At 46.7% G+C, this 13,831-nt stretch overlaps 1 protein-coding gene across 3 annotated transcripts in view; it reads right to left on the bottom strand.

The window, feature by feature from the left end:
- The window catches only part of LOC120909571, a 21,103-nt gene continuing 7,272 nt past the window's right edge, over nucleotides 1–13,831 (bottom strand). The window contains exons 4-7 of one of the 3 annotated variants that reach the window (XM_040321336.1): nucleotides 6,148–6,283; nucleotides 4,519–4,776; nucleotides 3,457–3,599; nucleotides 1–309 (exon numbers count right to left, since the gene is read on the bottom strand). In XM_040321336.1, coding sequence (XP_040177270.1) covers nucleotides 112–309; nucleotides 3,457–3,599; nucleotides 4,519–4,776; nucleotides 6,148–6,283 — 735 coding nt within the window. In that variant the 3' untranslated portion in view covers nucleotides 1–111. Of the gene's footprint in view, nucleotides 310–3,456; nucleotides 3,603–4,518; nucleotides 4,777–6,147; nucleotides 6,284–13,831 lie in introns of all 3 variants that reach the window. The other 2 variants (XM_040321335.1, XM_040321338.1) reach the window with 2 other exon arrangements.

A 13,831-nucleotide genomic window follows, 5' to 3' on the forward strand; every position in this document is an offset into this window, starting at 1 on the left:
TCCAACGTACGCTATGAATATACAATATATAAGAGAGAGTGAAGGGGCGGAGACCAGCCCACGGCGAGGAGAAGTTCCCATCCGTAGGCCTGAGAAGAGTTCCTCGGCTCGTCATGAGTGTTTTTTCTTGATCTCCAGCATGATTTGTTTCAGCTCGTCGATGTTTTTATCTATAGCGTCCAGTCTCTTTACCAGCTGGGAGTATTTTTGGTGGCAGTGACAATGACACGTACAAGGTGGCTCCTTGTGATGGTTTTGGCCTTCGGCTTGGGAATCGGAATCTGGAATTAGAAATTTGTTTTCTTCTCTCTGTAAAACAAAAAAAAAACATATATATACATTTATTTGACGTATTTTACGATTGACGGCCAATGATTTTAGCGAAAAGTCGTCTACCAACTGGTCCCTTTGTGGCTCTGCTGTGATAAGAGGACCTCTGCTGTGATTGGAGGACCTTTGACATGATAGAAGGACCTCTGATGTGATAAGAGGGCCTTTGATGTCATAGGAGGACCTCTGATGTGATAAGAGGGCCTCTAAAGTGATAGGAGGACCTCTGATGTTAAAGGGGGGCCTCTGTTGTGTTAGGAGGACCTCTGACATGAAGGAGGGTACTCTGCCTGCTGTGAGGGGGGGGCCTCTGATGTGATAGGAGGATCATTGATGTGATGGGAGGACCTCTTATGTGAAGGGGGGACCTCTGATGTGATAGGAGAAACTCTGATGTGATAGAAGGGACTCTGATGTGTAAGAGGACCTCTGACATGAAGGGGGGTACTCTGCTTTGAAGGAGGACCTCTAATGTGATAGGAGGATCTCCTATATGAAGGAGGACCTCTGCTGTGAAGGTGGACCTCTGATGTGATGGGGGGACCTCTGATGGGATAGGAAGACCTCTGATGTGATTGGTGGACCTCTGATGTGATAGGAAGACCTCTGATGTGATAGGAAGACCTCTGATGTGATGGGTGGACCTCTGATGTGATAAGAGGGCCTTTGATGTCATAGGAGGACCTCTAATGTGAAGGGGGCCTCTGATGTGATAGGAGGACCTCTGACATGAAGGAGGGTACTCTGCCTGCTGTGAGGGGGGGGGGGCTCTGATATGATAGGAGGATCATTGATGTGATGGGAGGACCTCTTATGTGAAGGGGGGGACCTCTGATGTGATAGGAGAAACTCTGATGTGATAGAACGGACTCTGATGTGTAAGAGGACCTCTGACATGAAGGGGGGTACTCTGCTTTGAAGGAGGACCTCTGATGTGATAGAAGGATCTCTGATATGAAGGAGGACCTCTGCTGTGAAGGTGCACCTCTGATGTGATGGGGGGACCTCTGATGGGATAGGAAGACCTCTGATGCGATTGGTGGACCTCTGATGTGATAGGAAGACCTCTGATGTAATAGGAAGACCTCTGATGTGATGGGTGGACCTCTGATGTGATGGGTGGACCTCTGATGGGATAGGAAGACCTCTGATGTGATTGGTGGACCTCTGATGTGATAGGAAAACCTCTGATGTGATAGGAAGACCTCTGATGTGATTGGTGGACCTCTGATGTGATAGGAAGACCTCTGATGTGATAGGAAGACCTCTGATGTGATGGGTGGACCTCTGATGTGATGGGTGGACCTCTGATGTGATTGGAGGACCTTTGATGTGAAGGGGAACCTCTGCTGTGATAGGAGGAAATCTGATGTGAATGGAGGACCTCCGACATGAAGGGGGGTACTCTGCTGTGAAGGGGGACCTCTGATGTGATGGAAGAACCTCGGATGTCATGGGAGGACCTCTGATGTGATAGGAGGACCTCTAACGTGAAGGGGGATCTCTGATGTGATGGAAGGACCTCTGATGGGATTGGAGGACCTCTGATGTAATGGGGGGGGGGGATTCTAATGTGATAGGGGATCTCTGATGTGAAGGGGGGACCTCTGATGTGATAGGAGAACCTCTGATGTGATAGGTGGGCCTCTGATGTGATAAGAGGACCTTTTGTTATGGAGAGGTACCTCTGCTGTGATAGGTCTAAATCTGGTTTGATAGGAGGACCTCTGACATGAAGGGGGGGGGGTACTCTGCTGTGAAGGGGGACCTCTGATGTGATGGAAGAACCTTGGAAGTCATGGGAGGACCTCTGGTGTGAAGGGGGGCCTCTGATGTGAAAGGAGGACCTTTAGATGTGATGGGAGTTTTCTGATGTGATCGTAGGACTTCTGGTGTAATAGGGGACCTCTGATGTGATCTGGGGACCTCTGGTGTTATAGGAGAACCTCTGATGTGATAAGAGGACCTCTAATGTGAAGGGGGCCATTGGTGTGAAGAGGGGACCTCTGCTGTGATGGGAGGAACTCTGATGTGATAGGAGGACCTCTGACATGAAGGGGGGTACTCTGCTGTGAAGGGGGGACCTCTGATGTGATTGAAGAACCTCAGATGTCATGGGAGGACCTCTGATGTGATTGGAGGACCTGTGACGTTTTAGGAGGACCTCTAACTTGAAGGGGGATCTCTGATTTGATAGGATGACTTCTGATATAAAGGAGGACGTCTGATGTGATTGGAGGACCCCTGCTGTGAAGGGGGGCCTCTGATGTGATAGGAGGACCTCTGACACGAAGGGGGGTACTCTGCTGTGAAGGGGGGACCTCTGATGTGATTGAAGAACCTCAGATGTCATGGGAGGACCTCTGATGTGATTGGAGGACCTGTGACGTGTTAGGAGGACCTCTAACTTGAAGGGGGATCTCTGATTTGATAGGATGACTTCTGATATAAAGGAGGACGTCTGATGTGATTGGAGGACCTCTGCTGTGAAGGGGGGCCTCTGATGTGATGGGAGTTTTCTGATGTGATTGTAGGACCTCTGGTGTAATAGGGGACCTCTGATGTGATCTGGGGACCTCTGGTGTTATCGGAGGACCTCTGATGTGAAGGGGGGACCTCTGCTGTGATGGGAGGAACTCCGATGTGATAGGAGGGCCTTGGATGTGATAGGAGAACCTCTGACATGAAGGGGGGGGGTACTCTGCTGTGAAGGGGACCTCTGATGTGATAGAAAGAGCTCTGATGTGATAGGAGGAGCTCTGATGTGATAGGAGGCCCTGTGATGTGATAGGAGGACCTCTGATGTGAAAGTGAACCTCTAGCGTGATAGAATGCCCTCCTCTGTGATCGGAGGACCTCTGGGGGCTTCTGATGTGACGTTATTTCATCAAGGTGGTTGTGTGCATCATTCCAGGCTTATTTTCCCATTGGTGAGTAACATTTCAGACTGGGGGGGGGGGGGTGGAGGTTTGGGGGGCGGTGGCTCAGGATTTTTAATAGATGATTGAAGAACGCTGGTCCAGGTATAAATGGTGGCACAAACCCGCAAACTGAAGGAGCGGCATTATAGGCAGCTGCCCCTTTTCTCTTATCCATTTTCAGGAATCATCCCCCGTGACATCTTACCTTTCCTCTTTCCTCTTCAGTTGGGGGTGGGGAGTTCTCTCTGGATTCTGGTTGGGGTGCATCACTCTCCTCGGGGTTATCAAACTGAAGAAGGAACTCTTGCTCGGAGTCATTGCCCCCCTCGTATGCGTTCTCCAATTCAGCTACTGGGGGCAACGCAAAAATGTTATAGATGTAGATCCTATTTTGCGCCCGCCGCAAGCTCCGCGGATTCGATGTTCGCGGGGATACCCAAGATCTTCTCATGGAGAGGAAGAACAGGGAAATGCTGATGTAAAAAAGCATTTCCCCGTTCTTCCTAGTGACAGGACACTGATCACCGCTTCCTGTAATCGGAAGCGGTGATCAGTGTCGCACGTAGCCCATCCCCCCAACAGTTAGAACACATCCCTAGGACACACTTAACCCCTTCAACGCCCCTTATCGGTTAGCCCCTTCTCTGCCAGTGTCATTTATACAGTAATCAGTGCATTTTTATAGCACTGATCGCAGTATAAATGAGAATGGTCCCAAAATGGCGTCAAAAGTGTCCGATGTGTCCGCCATAATATCGCAGCCACGATAAAAATTGCCGCCATTATTAGTAAACAAAAAAAATATATAATTAAAAATGACATAAAACTATCCCCTATTTTGTAGACGATATAACTTTTGCGCAAACCAATCGATAAACGCGTATTGCGATTTTTTTTCCAAAGATATGTAGAAGAATATGTATCGGCCTAAACTAAGGAAAACTTTTTTTTATATATTTTTGGGGGATATTTATTATAGCAAAGAGTAAAAAATTGCTTTTTTTTTAATTGTCGCTCTATTTTTGTTTATAGCGCAAAAAATAAAAGCCACCAAATACCACCAAAAGAAAGCTCTATTTGCGAGAAAAAAAGGACGTCAATTTTGTTTGGGAGCCACGTCGCACGACCGCGCAATTGTCAGTTAAAACGACGCAGTGCCGAATCGCAAAAAGTGCTCTGGTCTTTGTCCAGCCAAATGGCCCGGGGCAGAAGTGGTTAATGAAGCATATATAAATATAATGGAAAATCTATTTCTAAAGGTACTCACATCTTTGAAGCCTTCTTCGAATCCTTCTCATGGTGAGAGGCTCGCGGACTTTTAGGTCCGAATATCGCTTCTGGATTTCTCGCTTGGTCCGGCTCTTCCCACAGATTTTGAGCAGCCGGTTCGAGAGCTCGGTCATGATTTGGCTTTTTTTTTTGTAGACGTTAGGAGGAGCGACATCGTCATATCCTTGCTCGTCAAGATATCGCACCATTTCAATGAGCTCTTCCAGGCTGAAGGCCTCTCTCCTCTGCATCCTATCTACAAAAACAATGAACGTTTCTACATCAGCTCTGGAGAGCTGCCGAAGTTAAATTTCCGAAGTTTCCAAATCGGCTCCGGGGAGCTACCAAAGTTAGGCCATTAGGCAAAACTGATGAGTCCTCCTGGATCGGAGTTCATCGCCTCACCTCCATCGTGACACATCAGCTATTAGGTGGAACAAATTTGGAGTTTCTTATTACATACATATTAGCGGTGAACACATTTTTCGTAAACTAAAATAGTTTCAGCTTCAATGATCCATTGACCATTCAAAGACCAAAACAGAAGTTACCTCGACTAGATACATTGGCCCGGATTCACAAAGCACTTGCGCCGACGTATCTCGAGATACGCCGCGTAAGTGTAACTATGCGCCGTCGTATCTATGCGCCGGACTCTGAAACCGAGATACGCCTGAAAATAGGCTTCATCCGACCGACGTAAGTTTCCTACGCCGTCGTATCGTGGGCGCATATTTACGCTGGCCGCAAGGGGCGCTCCCATTGATTTACGATTGAATATGTAAATGAGGGAGATACGTCGATTCACGAACGTACTTGCGCCCGGCGCATAATATACGCGTTTTTTTTATTCCCCATATATGAGGCGCAAGTCATGCTAAGGTATGGACCAGGGAACACAGCCGTCGTATTTTACGTCGTTTACGTAGTACGTGAATAGGGCTAGGCGTAGGTTACGTTCACGTCATAGAGTGTTTCGACGTAACTTAGGCAGTTGTTTCGACGTGATTCTGAGCATGTGCACTGGGATGCGTCCATGGGACGGCGCATACGCTGTACGTTATTCATATCTTTATGACGCTCAGTTCATCATTTACATGGGGTCACGCCTCATTAGCATGGCTCACGCCCACTTCCACCTACGCTGGCTTACGTCGAGGAAACCCAGCGTAGATGTGGAGGCGAGTGCTTTGTGAATACTGTGCTTGCCTCTATGCGCTCCGTCGGCGTAGCGTATATTCGATACGCTACGCCGGCATAAATATGCGCCAATGTATGTGAATCCGGGCCATTGTAGCTTCATTTCCAAGACTCATTTTGAAGGTAAATCAAACTGAATTTTCAATACGGGTATCAGTACAGAGAGGGGACAATTATCAACCTATTGTTGGCCGATAACACTCAGCTCCCACCCTACTCTTAACCAATTCCAGTGTACAGTAACAGTCACTTCCATCAAGATTCCATCTGGATCAGGTAGATAGACCAGCTGGCACTCATCCCCCTCTTCAGTCAAAGCTCCTTTGGAACTTCCCCGAGAGAAGACATTGGCCGATACCACTCAGCTTCCGCCCAATCAGTGTGCAGTAGCCGAGCAGAGATAAGAGAAGAATATATTATGGGTCACCTGTGCTGATCTCTGTAGGAGTGTCCTCCTCTATGAATGTCCTCGTCATTCCAGCCTCCTCCGTATATTGCTGATCATCCCTCACATACGTCTCTTCTACGTCACACTCAACTTTCATGTTCATCAGATCTTCACCCTAAACCAACAGAATGGCAGAAAATAACATCTGGAATGCATAGAAATGCGAAGGAGAAGGACTTAAAAAAAACAAGGGATCATCATCAGCATTCCAACTTTACAAAGAACGCAACAAGAAATGTAAGGCTGCAATCAGGGCGACTAAGCTAGAAAACGAAAGGCACATAGCAGAGGAGAATAACATAGAAGTATTTATGATGTGAGATCACATAAAAAATATCTTGTAGAGTCCACACATCATCTCCACATGTCAGAGTGTTCAATCACTTTATGTTTCCGACCCTCAACTCCACCTACCTGATGATGGTGAGGGATGGTGTGACCTTCCTGTGTGGAATCCCGGGAATACAGAGGACGGGGACATCTCTCTGGTGGGTTCCTGATTCTAGGTAGCTCCAACATAATGTCCTCGTAGAGATCCCTCTGTCTTTCAGAAAGCTCCCTCATCACACCATACTCATCATACTCTTCTTTGATAACAATATTATAATTCCTGAGGTTGCCACTCTAAATATATAATAAAACATTCAATGCAACAAACAAGCTTGTGTATAAATCATAACTATCAGTGATTGTTCCTCAACTACCTGATGATGGTGGGGGATGGTGTGACCTTCCTGTGTGGAATCCCGGGAATACAGAGGACGGGGACATCTCTCTGGTGGGTTCCCATTACTGGATCCATCTGTAGGAAACACACACACTGACTGAATCCATTGTTTCTATGTGTTTATCAGATGATGGGGGATCTAGGTGGAGCCTCCGTACTGCTCTCTCCTTTACAATAAAGTCTCCTCTTACCCGGTGATGTGAGGGGCGGCTGATTGTCCATCATGACGTCCTTGTAGAGATCCTTGTGTCCTTCTAAATACTCCCACTCCTCCATGGAGAAATAGACAGTGACATCCTGACACCTTATAGGAACCTGACACACACAATGATACAGTCACCATCCAGACACATCCCTTGTCTGTTACTGGATAATGTCCCAGAATTCCCGGGAAACCGCTCACCTCTCCTGTCAGCAGCTCCATCATCTTCTTGGTGACTTCCAAAACCTTTTTCTTATTATAGTTTATAAATATAATATTGTGGAGCTATTTTAGAATCAATGCTGTTTATATCTGCTACTTGCCCTGTGTCATCACTTTCGGCCACTGTACTCCTGATACTGGAAAATCCTTTGTTTACTGATTGCCTAGATATCTTGGAGAATGGCTGGGGTGGGCACTCCTGGACAGTGTGCTCTGTTGTTCTGCTTTACTTGTATCCACTCTGATGAAGACCAATGCTGGATAAAGTCTTCTTCAAAAACAAACTTTTCCCGAAGTTTTTATGTGCTGGTTTCCTCCCCTCCAGTGCTCTGAGTTTTTAAGACTGATGACCTCAACCCCACTACTCTGTCCCTGTACTGTGTAGAGATTAGAGGGAGGAAATACAGAGCTCTGTGGGGGGACCAAGAGATCATCACTCTCCAGTCATGTTGGTTCCTGAAGAAGGCCTCATTTGGAATCAGAACTCCGTTGAGGGACATAAAAATTTACTTAAAGTCTTCTTCCGAAACGAACTCCTCCTGGAGTGTTGACGCCCTGATCTCCTTCTCCCTCAGTACTGTTTGGTTTTTAAGCCTGGTGACCTCAACCCCACTACTCTGTCCCTGTACCGTGTCCTGTAGTGACAAGAAGATCAGCAAGAGGAGTCACAGAGCTCTGTGGAGGATCACGAGATCGGCACTCCCTGGTCGGTTTCTGAAGAAGACTTCAGTCGACATTACTCTGTCCCTGTACTCTGTTGAGATTAGCGGAAGGAACTACAGAGCTCTGTGGGGGGACCAAGAGATCATCACTCTCCTTCTCCCTCAGTACGCTTTTGTTTTTAAGCCCGGTGACCTCAACCCCACTACTGTGTCCCTGTGCTGTGTAGAGATTAGAGGGAGGAACTACAGAGCTCTGTGGGGGACCAAGAGATCATCACTCTCCTGTCATGTTGGTTCCTGAAGAAGGCTTCAAGTGGAATCAGAGCTCCTTTCAGGAACATAAAAATGTACTTAAAGTCTTCCGAAACAAACTCCTCCTGGAGTGTTGATGTCCTGATTTCCTTCTCCCTCAGTAATCTGACCTCCACCCCACTACTCTGCCCCTGTACTGTGTAGAGATTAGAGGGAGGAACTACAGAGCTCTGTGGGGGGACCAAAACATTGTCACTCTCCAGTTGTGTTGGTTCCTGAAGAGGGCTTCAGCTGGAATCAGAGCTCCATCAAAATTTACTTAAAGTCTTCTTCAGAAACAAACTCCTCCTGGAGTGTTGATGTCCTGATCTCCTTCTTCCTCAGTATGCTTTGGTTTTTAAGCCTGGTGACCTCAACCCCACTACTCTGTCTTTGTACGGTGTCCTGTAGTGACAAGAAGATCAGCAAGAGGAGTCACAGAGCTCTGTGGAGGACTAGGAGATCGGCACTCCCCGGTCGTGTTGGTTTCTGAAGAAGACTAGTCGATATCGCAGCTCCGTTCTGAGGTAAAAATTAACCTTTACAGGGTAAACTTTTATTTGGGATTGACGTCTGGTCAAATTTTTCTTGTATGCTAGTATTTTCAGCTCCATAAGGGAAAAATAAAAGTCTGATAAAAAAGTGAGAGCTATATAAACATTTTTTTATTTTTTTTAGGTAAATCATATATTTATTTGTCTGTGTGTACATCAGACTGAAAAGAGGGGCATTTAAAGGGGAAAGAGAAATTTGGTTGCCAAGAATGGTCACTGACCAGAGCTATAATAAAATAAAATCGTATTACCTCCTCTACTGCCAGTTCCTGCAATGTCTTCTCTCTACATCTTCCTATCTCACCTCTAAACCGGAACTTCCTAGCTATATCTTTACATACGTCCTGTCTGTACCTGACATCACTTCCTGTCTTCCATAGAGACTTCCTGTCTGGCTAGAAGTCAGATGATCACCTTGGGGAGCTCAGAGGATCTGCAGCCACAAGAAACCTCTCGTAGTGTAAACATGGCCTTGTATGTACTGTATATCCTTATAGATGGGGTCATCTAGGGTTGTCCACCTCATCCCTTAAAACCGAACACATATGTATTACACAGGTTCTGTGGCTGATTAAGGTGGTAATTAAATTCACTTGGTGCCTTATCTGCATTTAATTAGCCTCAGAACCTGTGTAATTCAAAGGTGTTCGGGTTTAAAGGGATGAGGTGGCAACCCTAGGGTCATCTTCACTCCCACCAAGAGAGAGTTAAATATATTTTTGCTAATCAGCTTGTAATTTGCCACGTAGAGATGCCTAGGCAAAAGTTGCTTGAAAAAAGAACTCCCTATCTTGATAAAAACCTTCCTATGTTGCTTTACAAGACCCATGGCACCCCTGAATCCACCCCTAGTAACCAATCAGTGATTATCCATCTCCCTCTGTTTATAAGCCAAGTTCCTGGCTTTACACCTTTTGTAGGTTAGAGTTAGGGGGCCGGATTCAGATAGGTTAGCGGATCTTTAGATCCGCGTAACCTATCTGATTTACCTTAAGCCGCCGCAAGTTTTTGAGTCAAATTCAAATTCGGCGGTTAGGGGGGGGTGTAATATTTAAATCAGGCACGTCCCCGCGCCGAACGAACTGCGCAGTCCGCAAAATTTCCCAGCGTGCATTTAACAGGAACTTACAGGGCCGATCCGCCCTATAGGCTCACTATGCAAGCCGCTTAGGGCCCAGCAAAGCTGCGGAGGGCCCCCCAAATTACTAGAGGCACCGCCTGGTAAGAGCCCCTCACCCCACTTCTCAACTCGCTGGCTCCATGGGAGAAGAGGTAAGAAGTCAGCACCCCTCGCTTCTCACTTTAATGTAAGATGTCATTTCCGACAGCAAAACACCCCCTCCCCCTGCTTCTCAACCTTAATGTGACATGTCACTGATGGCCCACCCCCCCCCCCCCCAACTTTAATGTGACATGTCATTTTGCTTAGGGCCCCAGGGAGGTCAAGATCGGCACTGGGAACGCAGGAGATCATCTCTGATGTTGACCAAGGCGAAGGCAGAGAACAACTGAGCTGGACGGCTTAAGTAGGCAGGACTGACAAGCAGGATATCATCAGCAGGTGAGTCACTGTGGAGAGATAGGAGCTGGCAATCAGCCGACAGCTGAGCAGCCAGCACAGAGAAGGAAGGGCTGAGCCCAGCCCTGTCACCCTTATCCTAAATGTGAATCTGATATTGATGTTAATGGAGGAGCCCACCACAATTCACACAGGCCCTTCAGGTCTAGTATGGATTTTCAAAGGGGGGGACCCCATGTAAAAAAAAAAAACATACCAGGCCACATACCCTCAACATGGGAGAGTACCATGTTGCTGAGGACTCACAACCCAGGTCTGGTGGTTATGGCAGCCGGGAGGCTAACTGGAATCTGAACCCCTTAAAAAATAGGTGAATGAGTCAAGGGTACATACCTATTCACAAAAGAGACATGGCTTAAATCAGAAAGTTCATGGGAGTAGCAAAGAATTTAAAGTTCATCAGAGACAAGATACAAGGCAAGGGGGTCCAAGAGTTCAGGCGGGGAGCTGTGCAACATCTCAGGTGGCCTAGCAAGAAGCCCCACAGCCAAACACCACAGAGGTCCCAGGTTCAGATCTGGACTCTGACAGGTATCATGTTGCTGAGGACAAGGACCTCTTCACCACAACCCTGGCCTGGGGGTTGTGGGGGTCTGCTGAAAACATATTGAAATCTAAAGCTTCTTTAAAAATAGGTGAACGAGTAAAGCGGTACATACCTTTTCACCAAAAAATGTAGCCTATAAATAAAGACGCCCAATTGCTTTAAAAAAAACAAATCTCCTTCAATGTTATCAAAGGTGATGTTCGCCTCACCAAAAAAAAAAAAGACAGACAGTGCTCCGTCCTCACCAAGTGACAGATTTCGGAACTGTCATCTGCTATATACTGTATAGAGAAGAGGAGGGGATAATGGTGACATCATTGACCAAATATGGTCAATGCTATTCCCGCCCTTTTCCGTTGTCCTCTCATCTTCAGCACAAATGTTTGTTCCCCTATTGTGTCCCCAGTACAGTTTCCCCTCCCTCCCTAACACTTACAGACCTCAGATGCCGCGATCCTGGGAAAAGGATGCCTAAAACCTCCCTAAAACTTACAGACCTCGGATGCCACTCGCGGCCTTTTCCCAGGATCACGGCCAGCTGCGGGCAGGATGTTTTAGGCGAGGCTGCGGCTTTGGCCTAGTCCGCGGAGCGCCGGTCCTATGGGTTGGAATATACAATAAAGAAAAAAAAACTCCAGTAATCGGATTTGTTTGATAGGTTAATATAAAGAACTTTTTAGTGCCAACATTTTCCAAACCCTGATGACACTGTGACCCCATCAATAAAAGTATATGCTCGCATTCCATCTCTACACAAACACAGCATCTGCTGCCTTTAGACAATCCAGCTGTCCAGACTTTATCGGCAGCAAAATGTCAGATTCGTGCGACAAGCGCACGGGCAACAATCACATGCAATCACTCCAACACACATGACACACGGCACAGGCAATGCTTCCTAGTCTAAGCACAGCAACTGGGGCACGCTGATCCGGCACAGCCCGTCTGACTCTAATACACACTTTAGTGGCCCTGTCATTTTCGGCCGCTGCTGCCAATAAATTAAGCCTGTCAAGATAATTAATATCGGGAGAGACGGGGCAGCTCGGAGCTGCAAGGATGTACCCTGGAGAAGAGGAGAGAGAACGAGGAAAGACAAATAGAAACCAGAGGAGAGACAGCGAGAGACATACACTGTTGAAAGACAGAGACATCTAGGGAGCAATAGGAGACCCAAACCCAAGAAAAGGAAAATAAGCGTAAAAGAGCAAAAAACAATAGCAACCATCAAGAGGAAAGGTCAGTATATGGTTACTGGAGAGTCAGAATAGCTAGAGAACGCCAGAATAAGAAAATATATTATTACAAATAATAATATATTAACGCAAACGTTTTATACACAGAGGGATTTGTCAATGGGGAAAAGGACCCTACGGAGTATTGAACAGAGTATGACGGAGCAGGTTGTGTGAAAGAAGAACAAGATTATGGTCCTATGGGATGGAATGTACACTTAAGAAAAAAGAGTTCTACCCGGCGACAAAGATTTACCCTTTAAAATCACCAAAGGCAACGTTTAAAAAAATTCTACAGGTTGCATGTTTTGAGTTTAGAGGAGGTCTAGGGCTAGAATTATTGCTCTCGCTCTACCAATCGTGGCGATATCTCACATGTGTGGAGTTTGTATACCGTTTACGTATGCGTTCGCTTCTGCGCGCGAGCTCGGCACGCATTTTCTGGCTCCTAACTTTTTTAGCTGGCTCCTAGATTCCAAGCAAATTTGTCAAACCCTGGTTAAGACAGTAAATAATGAGATCCCTCAATTACTTAGAAACATTATATTACCTCGAAAATTGTGCTATAAAAAAAATTATGTAACTCAACACACAAAATCCAGAAACCTGCCGAGCAGAATGGGAGCTATTGATGGTTTCAGTGGTGAGAATGTGGTTGGTGTTCCAGAAACACGGCTTGACTCCTCACAAGACTGGGCTGTTTGTATTCATGCTGATCCTTCTTGTTTTGAGGGACACGGGACATAGAAAAGATGGAGGGGGGTTTCTCTATGTTAGATATGAGGAAGAAAGGTGATCTTGTGGTTGGAGGTGGTGATGGTGTGGAGGAGGAATTACGGGAGGAATGATAGACGGGTCTATGAACTGATGGACTTATCATTGGAGTCTACTACAAACCGAGTGGCTCCGTACCTTGCAGTGTACCGAGTCAATCTGAGTGGCTCTAAACCTTGCGCTGCACCTAATAGATCTGAGTCACTCTGTACCTTGCAGTGTACCAAGTCAATCCGAGTAGCCCTGTACCTTGCAGCGTACCAAGTCGATCTGAGTGGCTTTGTACCTTGCAATTTACCAAGTCGATCTAAGTGGCTCCATACCTTGCAGTGTACCGAGTCAATCCAAGTAGCTCTGTACATTGCAGTGCACCAAGTCGATAAGAGTGGCTCTGTACCTTGCAGTGTACCAAGTTGATCAGAGTGGCTCTGTACCTTGCAGTGTACCAAGTTGATCAGAGTGGCTCTGTACCTTGTCAATCCGAGTGGCTCTGTACCTTGCAGTGTATCGAGTCAATCCAAGTGGCTCTGCACCCTGCAGTGTACCGAGCCACCTGAGTGGCTCTGTACCTTGCAGAGTACAGAGTCAATCCGAGTGGATCTGTACCTTGCAGTGTACCGCAATTGGTATAAATGTTTTTTTTTAACCCTTTCTGTAGAATTCATTATTAGCCTGTCTCTTTACGTGACCATATATTAACCCCTTAACCTCCCTTGTCCTGCACATTGACCCCTTCACACCCTCCTCCCTCTGTGTACGACCCATAGCATAAGGCTGCTCAGGCAACCACCTTTAGGGTGCCAGAAGGAGGAGGGGGGGGATCTGAACCCCCCCCCAGCTACTTGCTGGGGATTCGTATTTGTAACCCCT

The sequence above is a fragment of the Rana temporaria genome, chromosome 8 (genome assembly GCF_905171775.1).
Source record: "Rana temporaria chromosome 8, aRanTem1.1, whole genome shotgun sequence".
Taxonomy (NCBI): domain Eukaryota; kingdom Metazoa; phylum Chordata; class Amphibia; order Anura; family Ranidae; genus Rana; species Rana temporaria.